This window comes from Moschus berezovskii, chromosome 3, assembly GCF_049115385.1.
Source record: "Moschus berezovskii isolate FMDL1 chromosome 3, NW_MosBer_1.0, whole genome shotgun sequence".
In the NCBI taxonomy this organism is placed as follows: domain Eukaryota; kingdom Metazoa; phylum Chordata; class Mammalia; order Artiodactyla; family Moschidae; genus Moschus; species Moschus berezovskii.
Window position 1 is genome coordinate 77,354,030 of NC_142462.1, and position 12,957 is coordinate 77,366,986.

Consider the following 12,957-nt stretch of genomic DNA (forward strand, 5'->3'; position numbering starts at 1 on the left):
TCATTGCTTTCAGAATCAGCAGAACTCATGATGGCAATACGTATCCTACAATACTCAGTAGTTTAGCTCAGAAGTAACTATTAAAACGTCAGTAAATCAGTGATGTTACTTTGAGAGATGAAAGATTTGTGAGTTAGGGTTTCCTGAACAAGAGTCATTCACATGATGTTTGTCATATACCGAGTACCAGGCTCTGTTCCAAGTGCTTTACATGTATTAATTCATCTTTGCATTTTGTAACGCAGTTCTTATTATTTTTAGCATTTATGGGTAAGAAAACTGAGGCACACAGAGAGTAGGTAACATGCCCAAGGTCACACAGCTGGAGAACATAGAGGAGAAATTAGCATCTGAACAGTCTCCCTTAAAGCCCACTGCTACTAATATTTTCTGCTACATGAATATTTTCAAACTGTAGTCTATCACCTGTTAATCTACAAGTTACCACCTGTTAGTCAAGAAATTAATGTGGAGGTCGTGACCAGGATATTTGTTTAAAATGAAATAGAATAGAAAAATATCAGAGTGTATCACATATCATAAGGATTATTTCATGAAATTTTTGTTTCAGATGCTTACATAAAATTTCTTTAGCTTTTCACCCAGACATGTTTCACAAGTTAAAATTGTTCTAATTTCAGAAAGACAGTATGGTGCAAATACTGCCTATTAGGTAACTCCCTACAGGGCCCAGGGCAGCTCCATGTAATCAAACACATTTATGTTTACTCAGTGGAGAAGGAAATGGCAAGCCACTCCAGTGTTCTCGCCGGAGAATCCCAGGGAAGGGGGAGCCCAGTGGGCTTCCGTCTATGGGGTCACACAGAGTCAGACACGACTGAAGTGACTTAGCAGCAGCAGCAGCAGCAGTGAAGTATATGAATATTCACACTAAATCCAATAAATAAAGCATATGAATAGCTTTTATGTAGTTCTTATCACGGTTGGTTTCCTCGTGAATTTTGCTGTCGAACATTAGAAATTTCCCAACTTTCAGAGCTCTGGAGAATTCAAAGTTACAGATTGTGGACCTAATTATACATATGTGTGTACAGGCTTTCTTAGATTGAGGCCAAAGAAAAGTTTGGGAAACACGGCCTGATGCTGCTGCTGGAATCATGGACTGTTGGAGCCGGGAAGGAACCTAGAGGTGATATATTCCTTTTACCCATAAAACTGAAACTCCTCAGTTTTAACAAGAAGAAAATCAGGGCCAGAACAAGGAGAGCACTGGGGCTTCCGAAGGTCACCCACTTCTTCACCCCAGAGCGAGCCTGCTGACACACATCTTGAGGCGTCTGGACCACACGCCCTCTCCAACGTCTTATAATAACTATGAAACCCACCATGCATCTCAGACCTTGGGTCCTTTTCAGGTTCTTCTGAGAGAGACTCGAGTTTCAAGTGGTCACTTCTATCACCGGGTTCTCCAGAGCCAGTGGAAGCCGGGTGGTTTTGCACCAGCAAGACACTTGGCTCAGGTGTTTGGCCCGAGAGTGAGGTGCAGCAGGGGACCTGCCCAGGATCCAGCCAACTCTGTAAATTTCCTGAGTTTGTGGTTGAAACTGGTCTCCGTGGACCAGCAATTTGACATATTCCCCCTGTGGTGTTACATTCATGTTTCCACGTTTAACATGTCAGACTGAATGAACATTGTGGTCTAAGGATTTAAAAGATTTATAATGGAGTCTTGAAAATTTACTTAAGGAATATGTACTTCCCCAAGCAATAACAAATATTACTACAAATGACCATATTAAATTAAAGTAACTTGGGCATTTCTGATTTGTAGGAGAGTTAAAATTAATCTTATGGCAGTTTCAGTTTCAAAATGAAAACATGACTTTGCCTGACCACAGATTTCCAGGCTGTTAGTCAACAGTGAATGAACCCTCAAGTGGCTTTTTTTTTCCTTTAAGAAATATCCAGTTCTCTTTATGTGCAGAAAAGTAATACCAGAAGGAAAATACCCTGAAAAATCAACTGTAGTTGTATCTGCAATTTCCAGTGTTCTGATAAAATTTTTTTTCATAAGCTGAGCAGTAAGTACATGGATTGTCATTTTATTCTTCCTTAAACTGTGCTTAAAAATATGTACAGTCAATTTGTGTGTGTACTACCAGATTTTTTTAATGTTTTTAAGCACAAGTGACAAATCCATGAAAAATCTTATGTAAGTGTTCTTTAATGAGAGGTCTTATTTTTATACTTTTAAAAAGGAAAAGAAACTTTCCTTATCCATCTTTTACCACTTCCCTGATTAGCTCCTTTAGTAGGTAGGCGAGGAGCCTGGTTCAAATGCTTTCCCCCACATTAAAATAATAATAATAACTGTAGGTATATTGGTAACTGTTTAACAGTTGACTCTTGGGATAGGGGGGAAAACCCAAATTTGTAATATTTGCCAATTTCCATGGTGTAAATACTCCATCATGGCCAATTTCAGGCTACCAACATGACATCTCTGCACCGAGTAGGGAAGTAACATGTTGTATAGCATCATATAGTAATTCTACCAAACAGATGCAAATTTATTAATGTAAATAACCTCAATAGCATAGATAATAGTAAAATGGAAGAAAATAATAAGAACTAATAAATCTTGAGTAGTATTATCTTTGTTTTTAATATACTTGTTTTAATTTTAACTACACATGATTTAATTTTTGATAATGGGTATATTTAACAATGGAGAAGGAAATGGCACCCCACTCCAGTACTCTTGCCTGGAAAATCCCATGGATGGAGGAGCCTGGTGGGCTACAGTCCATGGGGTCGCGAAGAGTCGGATATGACTGAGCGACTTCATTTTCACTTTTCACTTTCATGCATTGGAGAAGGAAATGGCAACCCACTCCAGTGTTCTTGCCTGGATAATCCCAGGGACGGGGGAGCCTGTCTATGGGGTCGCATGGAGTCGGACATGGCCTAAATCCCTAAAAATTTAATGATCAGCTCTCACAAGCCAGCATGAGCCCACACTAGCACACTACTGCTACAAGACCAGAACAGTTCCCATTGCAAAGCAGAAAGAATTCAGGGAGTTGGGCACAGCCAGCCTTCCCCATACACAGCCCAGTGAGGCTACAAATCCAAGACCCCAAGAACTTAGGGGCGCAACACAGCAGAACTTGGATTCTGGGAGAATAAAGACCCCCACTCTAATGGTTGCCCCACTTCCAACAAGTAAACCCGTGCATTTTCCCAGGCCCTAAGCTTCAGCTCTTGAACCCCTTTCAGCTTTGAAAACCATGACTCTGCAGCAAAAACAAGAAAGCTCAGAGTTCTTTGATGTGCAGGAGGCAGCCTGGCAGAGCAGGAGCTTTTGATTCAGTCCCAAGGCTTGACTTCTCAGATACCAGCTTTGCCATCAGCTTGCAAAGTGACCCTTGCACAGGCCCCTTCAGCTCATTTCCTAGTTACTAGGAAAAATGAGGGGCCTAGACAAGGTGATCTGTCTCACCCAGCTTCCTTCCTGCTCTAAACCCCATGTTGGCTGCATTTACTCAGGGCATGGGGAAAGATCACCAATCATGTCAGAATCCACTGGGAAAAACTCATCAGCCTGCAGGGTGGTGTGACTTCCCAAGCCTGAACTCTGTCTCCTCTAGGAATACAGCGGAGCGTGTCAAACCCTGATGATGGAACAGTCTGGGCTGTGGTCCTTCAAGGATGTCACAGTGTAGCTGCCCCTGAAGGTGGAAAATGCTTGGAGCCAACTTACTTGATTCTAGTCTAGGCCACAGTCACAGACAACCTTTATTCACTCTGCCTCATCAGGTCCTTTATTAACTTGTCTCCCCAAGTGGCTTTTGCCATTGGGAATTCACCCATCTTTTGACAAACAGCTGTACTGATGGAACACTGCTTGAAAAGTTCAGGGTTTAAATAAGTGTTCAAAAAATAGGTAAAGTCATGGGTGATAAGTGAAAGAGGAACAGTGCAAAACCACTAGGGAGAAACTGGTGAATTTTATCCAGTGTTCCACAGGCATTTTTATGCCCCTGCATGTGTATGTTGTCACCGGGAATAAATTCTGCAGCTGTGTATCTTGGTATAGCAAGGTTGCCTTGATTTATGGGTATAGCTGCAAGTTCATAACCACCAATCCAAGGGAGAAGGAGGGAGGGTGGAGGGAGAGAGGATTGGCAGAAGTGTTTTATTAGTTTCATGTTTAATGCTTTTAACATGGTGCCTCGTTCTCGCTTCTAGAAAGCACTTAGCAGATACAAGCCAAAAATAAATGGCTGTCCGTAGCTGACCAAACCCATGAGGGGGTGAAGGCAAGGGATATGTGTGTGCACGTTGTTGTGGTTGTTTATAGTTGTTTTTATATCTGAGCTGTAGGAGAGTATTTATTTTACAATAAAAACCATGAGCTATTGATACTTTTTAACCAGAGTAAGAGAAGACACTGCTAAGCCTCTGTCTCTCTGCGTGTCTCTCTCTCTGGCAAGACTGTCTTTCTGACCCTCTCTGACCTGATTCCCAGTCAGCTATGCATGAGGCACGAACCTGGTGCTTTCAGAGCCATAAACATGCAGCGCATCCTCAAGAAACTTGAAGTAAGGTAGACGGAATATACAGGAAAAACCTCACTTATGAAGCATTCTATAACAAAAACAGTCATTTCCTCCATGACAGGCACTGCGCCTTGTTTAATCCTCACAACAGCCTCAGAAGTCAGCACTGTTGTTGGCCTGTCCACCATCAAGTGACCTTCCTTGACCATAAACAGACTCTCAAGATGATCCGGGACTGTCATGGTTTCTGGGTCTTTTCAGAGAGACAAAAGGTAGAGCCTGCCCACTATCAGGGCTGTGTCACGCCTTCTGTGAAGTTCTTGCTGGTACATGATGGCAGTCTGTCCAAATGCAGATAGAAGGTGCCCCTTGGGCAGAGGTGGGAGCTGCCCTGGAATCAAAGCTTTTATAACACTCCCTGGGCACGTCCCCCATTCCCTGCAGGGGCCATGATGAGGTGCAGGATCACCATACTCTGGAAGCCGAAAGCTCCTGCTTCCTATCAGCTATGGATAGATGGTTTCTAGCTCGTCCCAGGTTAGACGCCACTTACCAGTCAGGGGGTCAGTCTTACAAGCAGTGTTGCCCCAGTAGCATATTTGATTTACCATCTTGGCAGGTTACCAGAGTTAATCAAAACCTCTTGCGGAAAGGAAAAATGGGTATGTTAGCCCTTTAGCTGTTACACATTTTCTTGTCCCATTTTACAGAGAATAAAGCTGAGGTTTAGAGAGGATCATCGACTTGCCTTCAGTCACATTTGTAAGTAGCACAGCCAGGATTTAAAGACTGGCTTGCCTGACTCCAAGTCCCGTGCTCTTAACTAAGAGGCAAGATGTTTATTTTTCATTCCACTCCATAGCATATCTATATATATATATTTTTTTTACTATTTAAAAACTAACATGAATTACCTACTAAGAACATTTGGCCTTCCTGGAACAAGCAACATGTTTAGCCTGTGATTTTGCCCACTCCCCGGCACACTGCATGCCCACCTGAAGAAGCTCAGCATTATGCAGTTAGCAGTTGTACTTAAAATAATAAAAGAAAGCACTAGTTCTTTACTTTACAGTCCATATTTTAAGTGTAGAGGTTTATGAGGAGAGGAAAAAGCAGTTTTAAGAGCAGTAGAACCAACTTTATATCTGGAAATAAATGAATGCCTGGCTACCGAGTGCAGACGATTCTGTTTTGCATTGTCATCCCTCCTTTTCAGTCAACACCATCTTGTAACACAAAAACATAAGCGCTTGAGACAAAGCATATGGCTTTATTACAGTTTGGTTTAACATATAAAATCCAGTTTATACGTATAGATTATATTGCAAAAGCCCTTCAAGAAATATGCCATCCATGTTCCAAGTGTAAAAGTAGACATTTTAAGACGCTAACACTATTGTAATACTGTTTCATTGGGTGTTTGAGCAACTGGAAACTTTTAACCAGGCATGAGAACTATCTGTTGACTTCTAAAATGCCATAGTGCAATGAAGATGAATATAAAGGAATTCTGTAAGCAGAATGTGGAATGTATTGGGTAAAATACCATGTCTAAGCACAATGGTATTAGTTTATGATGAATGGTATTAAAATAGTCAAAACACAGTTGATGGGAGGGTGGGGTACAGAGGGGACTTGAGAGGTATGGTTATGATGTGGTTTTTAGCATAGGTGGTAGGCATGAGTGTACGCTGTATTTATCTAAATATTTTCATAAACTCTATTCACTAGACTTTCCATCCCAATTTTCAAAAAATGTAGTCAACATTTGCTGTTTAGGGAGGAAATACCATTTCATAAGTGTTTTTGAATCTCATTATATGAATTCATAAAATGCTAGATTAAACAGGGAGAAAAGAACAAAGCTTGAATATTACTAACTTAAGAGAAGTGTTGAAAGAGTATAACTTTGAAGTTTCCCAAGTGTAACTGTCGAAAAAAGTCACCTTTCCCTTTTATGAGTAATAAAATCATGACGTAAACAGATTTTTCTCAGTGATCTTCTTCCTTTTACTGTGCTTGTTCCCTCTTATTGAATCTTCTTGGGCAGAATTGTTCAGTCATTTGATAAATGTTTGCTAAGATGTGCTTGGCAGCAGGCTAGTAATGATTATAGGGACTTTGGTCCTTTCTTTTCAGCTAGTAGCTGGGGAGACAAGACCTTTAAGCAGCCGAGAAAATGTTAAAAAGCCAGATACCTGTTTGAGAATCCAGCGTACAAAAAAGAATCAAAGTCCTCATGAAGCCATGTATGTTCAGTGGCACAAACAATAAATACTACCAACCTGCAGATGAAGGAAGTCCTCTCCAGTTGACAGTGGTTGGGGAACTTTGAGAGCAGGTGTGCTTTCTGAGGACTGAGAGGACCTTCTAGGCAGTCCTATAGTTGAAGGCACTGCAGCGAGGACAGAGGCTTGTCCCAGGGAACTTTCAGGAGCTAGAAGATAATTCTATCATGTAGGAACAGGGCAGCTGTTCTGAGTTTTTGAAGTTGGGACTGACCTGTGAACAAGTCCCTACCCCAGGGTGGAGCATCTGTCACTCTCAGGGTAGCAGTCATAATTCCTCCTGCTCTGTAGATGGGTTATTCACAAATGGTCTCTTCCACTTACAGATTCATGACGGATGCTGCCCGCCGAGAGCAGGAGTCTCTGAAGAAGAAGATCCAGCCAAAGCTCTCGCTGACCTTGTCCAGCTCCGTGTCTCGAGGGAATGTGTCCACGCCGCCTCGCCACAGCAGCGGAAGCCTTACTCCCCCAGTGACCCCGCCCATCACCCCCTCCTCCTCATTCCGCAGCAGCACCCCGACTGGTGAGTGGGTTGGCCCTTGGGGGGTGTGTGCGCACGCGTGCACGCATGCGTGCTGTACTGGGGCCGGGCACAGATCTCGCTTGAGATCCACTTCTTCTTTGACCCTTTGTTGATTCATTCCTCTATTTATTATTGAAGATGTAGTTAGTAAGTTATCATTTATAGTGTGCATGTGATAATGGCTTTATAGACATGTTTTCAAGCCTTTACTATTTGTTACGGACAAAGTGATGCAGTGTCTTGGGTTTGCTTCAGTCAAGTCTAGAAATAGATCAAAAAGATCGTGTTGATTATTGCCATGTGTTGATTACTGTTGAAGCTGGGTGATGTATACATAGGGAGTTATCATCATACCATTCTCCCTAGTTTTGCTTGTTTAAAAGGTTTTCTGTGATAGAATGATCAATTTTTAAAACTTGAGGCCCTCTTAGCGCCAGGCCTGAGTTACAGTAGTGAACCAAAGGAGATCAGTCATGTTCGTTCTGATGCGCTGAGGTGAGGCCTAATGGAAGATGTTGGCATTCTAGGGGGCCAGCAAGAACACTCTTTCTTGTCTTCACTTCCCAAATGGAAGTGTTTTGAAAAATAAGACTCAGAGGTAAAAAGTAAAATCAACTTTATTACTGCGTAAGGCTAAACTGCAGAATAGAGCTAGGATCTGTAACGACTGACTTCTTAGGTTGTCTTCCCTGAGTTGACCTTATTCCTGAACATTCCTCCTAAGCTTGCCTGTGTAGGAGCAGACCAGCGTGTGCCCAGGCTTGGAGCTGAGCAGCACAGAATCTTCTCCCAAGTCAGAGGTCCACTAGTCAGTGATAGAAGATGGTAGAAAGAGGCTGGAAAAGTCCCTCCTCTTCTTTTTCCCTTCTGAGAACAGATTATATTTCCCCTCACTCCTGAAGGGGTATAGACAGGCATTCATCAAAGAAATACACCAATAACTATAGCATTGTAACTCAGTGATAGGAGAGAGGTTTGTCAGAATTAGGAAAGACTTCCCCGAGAGGGAGAGAAAGAGCATCCAGGCAAGGGGACAGCATTTTTCAAAGGCTCCACGAAGGGGAACCTGGCAAGTCCCAGGTTACTGAAGGTCAACCAAGTGGTGGTGAGGTGTTTTTTAGATGAGGTCCAGGAGGTCTGCAGGGCCCAGGGCTCTGAGGGTGTTATTAAAGATTCTGGTTCATGCTAAGAGCAGAAAGAAGCCATTCAGAATCATGCCATCACCCCCTCAGTAGTATTGCCCCTTAATGGTGGATGAAAATGTTTATTTTCTCTTAGAGTTAATGTATTTCTCTTTATCCAGCTCCCATCAAGGGAGGTGGCGGCAGTCCTGTTTCTCAAAGTGTGCTTCAGATTATGACTTTCACAAAATGGAAGTTGAGGAAAAGGGTTCCCTAATAAGTTTGGGAAAGTGTGATAGGTTAGACAAAGGTAAACTGGTTTATTCAATACAGGGCTTTAATATAATACATTGTTATTCTCCAAGAGGAGGATTTAGAAAACTTTCAGACTCATCACTCTGATTATAGGAGCTCTTTTTCTAGGGGCATCTCCGTAGGCCCATGGTTGAGAGGGTACCCTGTGTTCCATCAGGATTGGGCATTTTGAACACAGGATAGGTGTGGGAGGCAGTCAGAGTTCCTCCCTGAACTTTGCCCCTACAGATCACTGGTAATACCCATTATTTAGGGTTTTGTGTGAAAGTTAAATGTGATAGCGTATGCTTGCATTAAACATTCAGTAAATGTTCATCCCTGTGGTCCAGTTTTCAACTAGCTGTTTCAGGAATAGAATTGGGGGTCATTCTATACAGGATGAATTGGGTTCATTTGTGTGGGCATTTTTCCCTTCCCTGAGATAGACCACCATGTTTCTCTTACATTTCTTTCTGTGAAGATTTACTTTCCAGGATTTCTACTAACATTTACTGGTAAATCTAAGGAATGCCATGAGAATGTAGTGTGATTCTTCGATTCACTTTTCTGAGTATTTCTATGAATATTTATTCATATGTCATGTGAATTATGGGGACAGTTTTATACCTGGGTATGTTTTATACCTGACTTAATATGGATTGACTCATGGCCAGTACCAGATAACTATGCCTACCCCAATTAGTAATGGGAGTTTTAGAACCCCATGAAAATAAAGACAGTTTAAAAGTGAGAGTTTATTATTTTTCATGTAAGAATGTTTGGAAGAAATGGAATCATTTCCTCTCCTTCAGACATAAAGAAATCTTTCTGACACCTTGTCTATTTTAGCAGTTTCCCACTGAGAGAATTAATTTATGTTGTGGTAAAGATGTATCATTTTCAATCTGTCAAGATCATTGGTAAGTTATTTGCTGCTTGAAGAACATTCCATGTAAACATCAAAAATTAGCAGGGGAAATGGTTTCTTAAACCCCTACCCTGTACAATTTTGATTGTGTACATTTTTCAATGTTTGAAATGTTATTTTACCTGTAGTTAGAGAGATCAGCTTATTTTGCCTGACTAATGTGCTTTCAGTCACTTTCATTGCCAGGTTATAAATAATTTTCCATGTTTCTACCTCCTAAATTCACTCTTCCAAGTTTCATATTCAAGATGCATTCCTGGTGCAGAAGTAATAATCATCTTGCAGGAAAGTTCATTTATAAAGTATTCTTTAAAATATACCATCTTGACTAGACAGAATCAGATCTCAGTTGCATCACAGAGTTTCAAGTATCTTAGGAATTCTTAGAATTAAGATTTATTTTGTGATTTCTAAAACTAGAGAAATTTTCTTTTCTCAGCTTTTTCATTTCCTGTCTTTATTTGCTTTGTATTCTTTTTTAATGGATTTTTTAGTGTTAACTTAAAAAAAGCTTTGAATGGTTTAAATCATGGGTCAACATTGTTTTTTATGAAGGCACAGGGCGCTCTGTTTCAGCTCCTCAGCTCTGCCACCATAGCAGTAAAAGCAGCTGTCTGTTCAGTCGCTTAGTCTTGTCTGACTCTTTGCGACCCCGTGGACTATAGCCTACCAGGCTTCTCCGTCCATGGGATTCTCCAGGCAAGAATACTGGAGTGGGTTACCATTTCCTTCTCCAGGGGACCTTCCCAACCCAGGGATCAAACCCGGGTCTCCCGCATTGGAGGCAGACGGTTTAACCTCTGAGCCACCAGGGAAGCCCAAAAGCAGCTATAGAACTACACAAACAAGTGGACCGTCTGTGTCCTATAAAACTGAAAGTTTTTGTGAAACCTTATTTACAGATTTGGTCCTTAGGCCATAGTTTGCCAACCCCTGATTTGAATTATAGAGATAAAGAGTTAAAGATATATGTGATTACTATGTATAAAATATATAGTCAACAAGGACCTACTGTGTAGCACAGGGAAGCAAACTCAGTGTTTTGTAATAGCCTATACCGAAAAGAATCTGAAAATAAAGATCTATATATACATATTTGTGTATACCGAAAAGACTCTGAAAATAAAGAAAGATCTATATATACATATTTGTGTGTATATATATCGGAGAAGGCAATGGCAAGCCACTCCAATACTCTTGCCTAGGAAATCCCATGGCCGGAGGAGCCCGGTAGGCTGCAGTCCATGGGGTCGCTACGAGTCAGACATGACTGAGCGACTTCACTTTCACTTTTCACTTTCACACACTGGAGAAGGAAATGGCAACCCACTCCAGTGTTCTTGCCTGGAGAATCCCAGGGACGGGGGAGCCTGGTGGGCTGCCGTCTACGGAGTCACACAGAGTCGGACACGACTGAAGTGACTTAGCAGCAGCAGCATATATATATATATATCACTGAATCACTTCGCTGGAAAGTGTTGGCTGGATTTCTGATTATAATAGCACTGCAGAGTCTCTCCTGGAAAATATTTGCATATATATTTTGGCCCGTTTGGGGGGAAAAATTCAAGTATCACAACATTGTAAATCAGCTATACTTAAAAACGTATATATTAAAAGTGAAGATAAACGTGGTTGAATTCACTGAAAATAAAGTGTAAAACAGTTCATACCATTCTCCTTTAAAAGTAGTAATAATTACTGAGGAAAGGCAACCTAGATTTTTTACTGTGTATGCTTACTGTATGCTTTATGTATGATTACTTAATCCTAGCACCAGCCCCACTGAAACAACATTATTAATTCCCATGTACAGATTAATACCTTTTAAAAATTTATTTTAATTGGAAGATAATTGCTCTACAACGTTGTAATGGTTTTTGCCATACATCAATATGAGTCGGCCACAGGCATACCTGTGTCCCCTCCATCCTGAACCCCCTCCTACCTTTCTGCCCACCCCATCCCTCCAGGATGTCATAGAGCACCTACTTTGGGTGCCATGTGTCAAACTCCCATTGACTATGTAATTTACATATGGTAATATATATATTAATACCTTTTTAAAAACTCTTTAGACCTTCAGCTGCCTCAGTTGCTAACTTGACACTTCTTAACACAAAAAGTCATTAAGTTATTGGAACTGTGGTTTACCTTTATTTATAGTAACCCTCACTTGTAACCCACTCCACCATTCAGATAGCGGGTCAGAACGTGAAGAACTTAATCGATTTAGTTTACTCAAGGTTTTTCTCAAGGGTGAGTTGGAGCTGACTCCAGTCAGTCAGTTGTTAACTATTCAGGCTTGCAGACCAGTTGTTAAAGCTCAGCCTGAAATTGGCCATGGTGGGAGTCTTAAACCTCCCTTTGCCTGGGCTCCACTCCGAGACTCTTATTCAGTTGATGGATTGGGCATTGACAGTTTTCTTAAAGCTCTTGCTAGATAATTCTAACCTACAGCCAGAGGTGGGAAGCCACTGTTTTTAAATGCTGGGTCCCATCTTGTCAGAGTTGTGTGTTTTCTTGCCTAGGTTAACCTATTTCCAGTTTGCTTGGAGAAAGGTTACTGTAATCTACTTGCTTAGCCTCCAAACGTGAGTCCAATGGGACTGAACAGATGCTTGCTTATGTCTTAATGGAGAAGCCATGGAAAGAGTTGGCTGAATTTCTGGTTATAATAGCACTGCATAGTCTCTCCTGGAAAATATTTGCATATATATTTTGGCCCATTTGGGGGGGAAAATTCAAGTATTAAACCAGAGAAAGGTACTCCAAGAAATTAAACCAATTTTTTTGTTTTCTTGTTTCGGCAGCCTATAATGACTATGAAGTAGCAAATTATATCTGTTAATCTGTAATTTAAGTTCCTATTGTACATTATGTTATTTCGTTTCATATTCCTGTGTCTCCTGCTATTTGGTGTGATAGTAGACCTTTAACATTCCTTTATGGCTTTGGCAATAGGTTACTCAAATTATAACTTCGCAGTTCTCAGGAATTGCTAATAAACAGCAAAGTCATTTTAAAAAGTAAAGTTACTGATTTTACCCTCAGGATGGAAATTACTGCCATACAACTGATAGAACTGCCAAAATTTAGCTCAACATTTAGAAGCTCCATCTGAATGGAGCTGAGGTGAACTTTCCCCCAATCCCTTTATTTTTAGAAAATAAACCTAAACAACCTTACTAAAGGAAGAAAATCTCAAGGAATAAAAGATAACTAATGTAAGGTCTAAAACTCACATAATTCCCCCATACCCACCCCAAAGAAAAGA

General features: G+C 41.0%; 1 protein-coding gene across 1 annotated transcript in view; it reads left to right on the top strand.

Moving 5' to 3' along the window:
* JAZF1 (JAZF zinc finger 1) overlaps positions 1-12,957 on the top strand; it is a 336,014-nt gene that overhangs the window by 283,233 nt on the left and 39,824 nt on the right. The window contains exon 3 of the mRNA XM_055420966.2: positions 7,141-7,337. Within this exon, the coding sequence (XP_055276941.1) occupies positions 7,141-7,337 (197 nt within the window). The remainder of the gene's footprint in view (positions 1-7,140; positions 7,338-12,957) is intronic.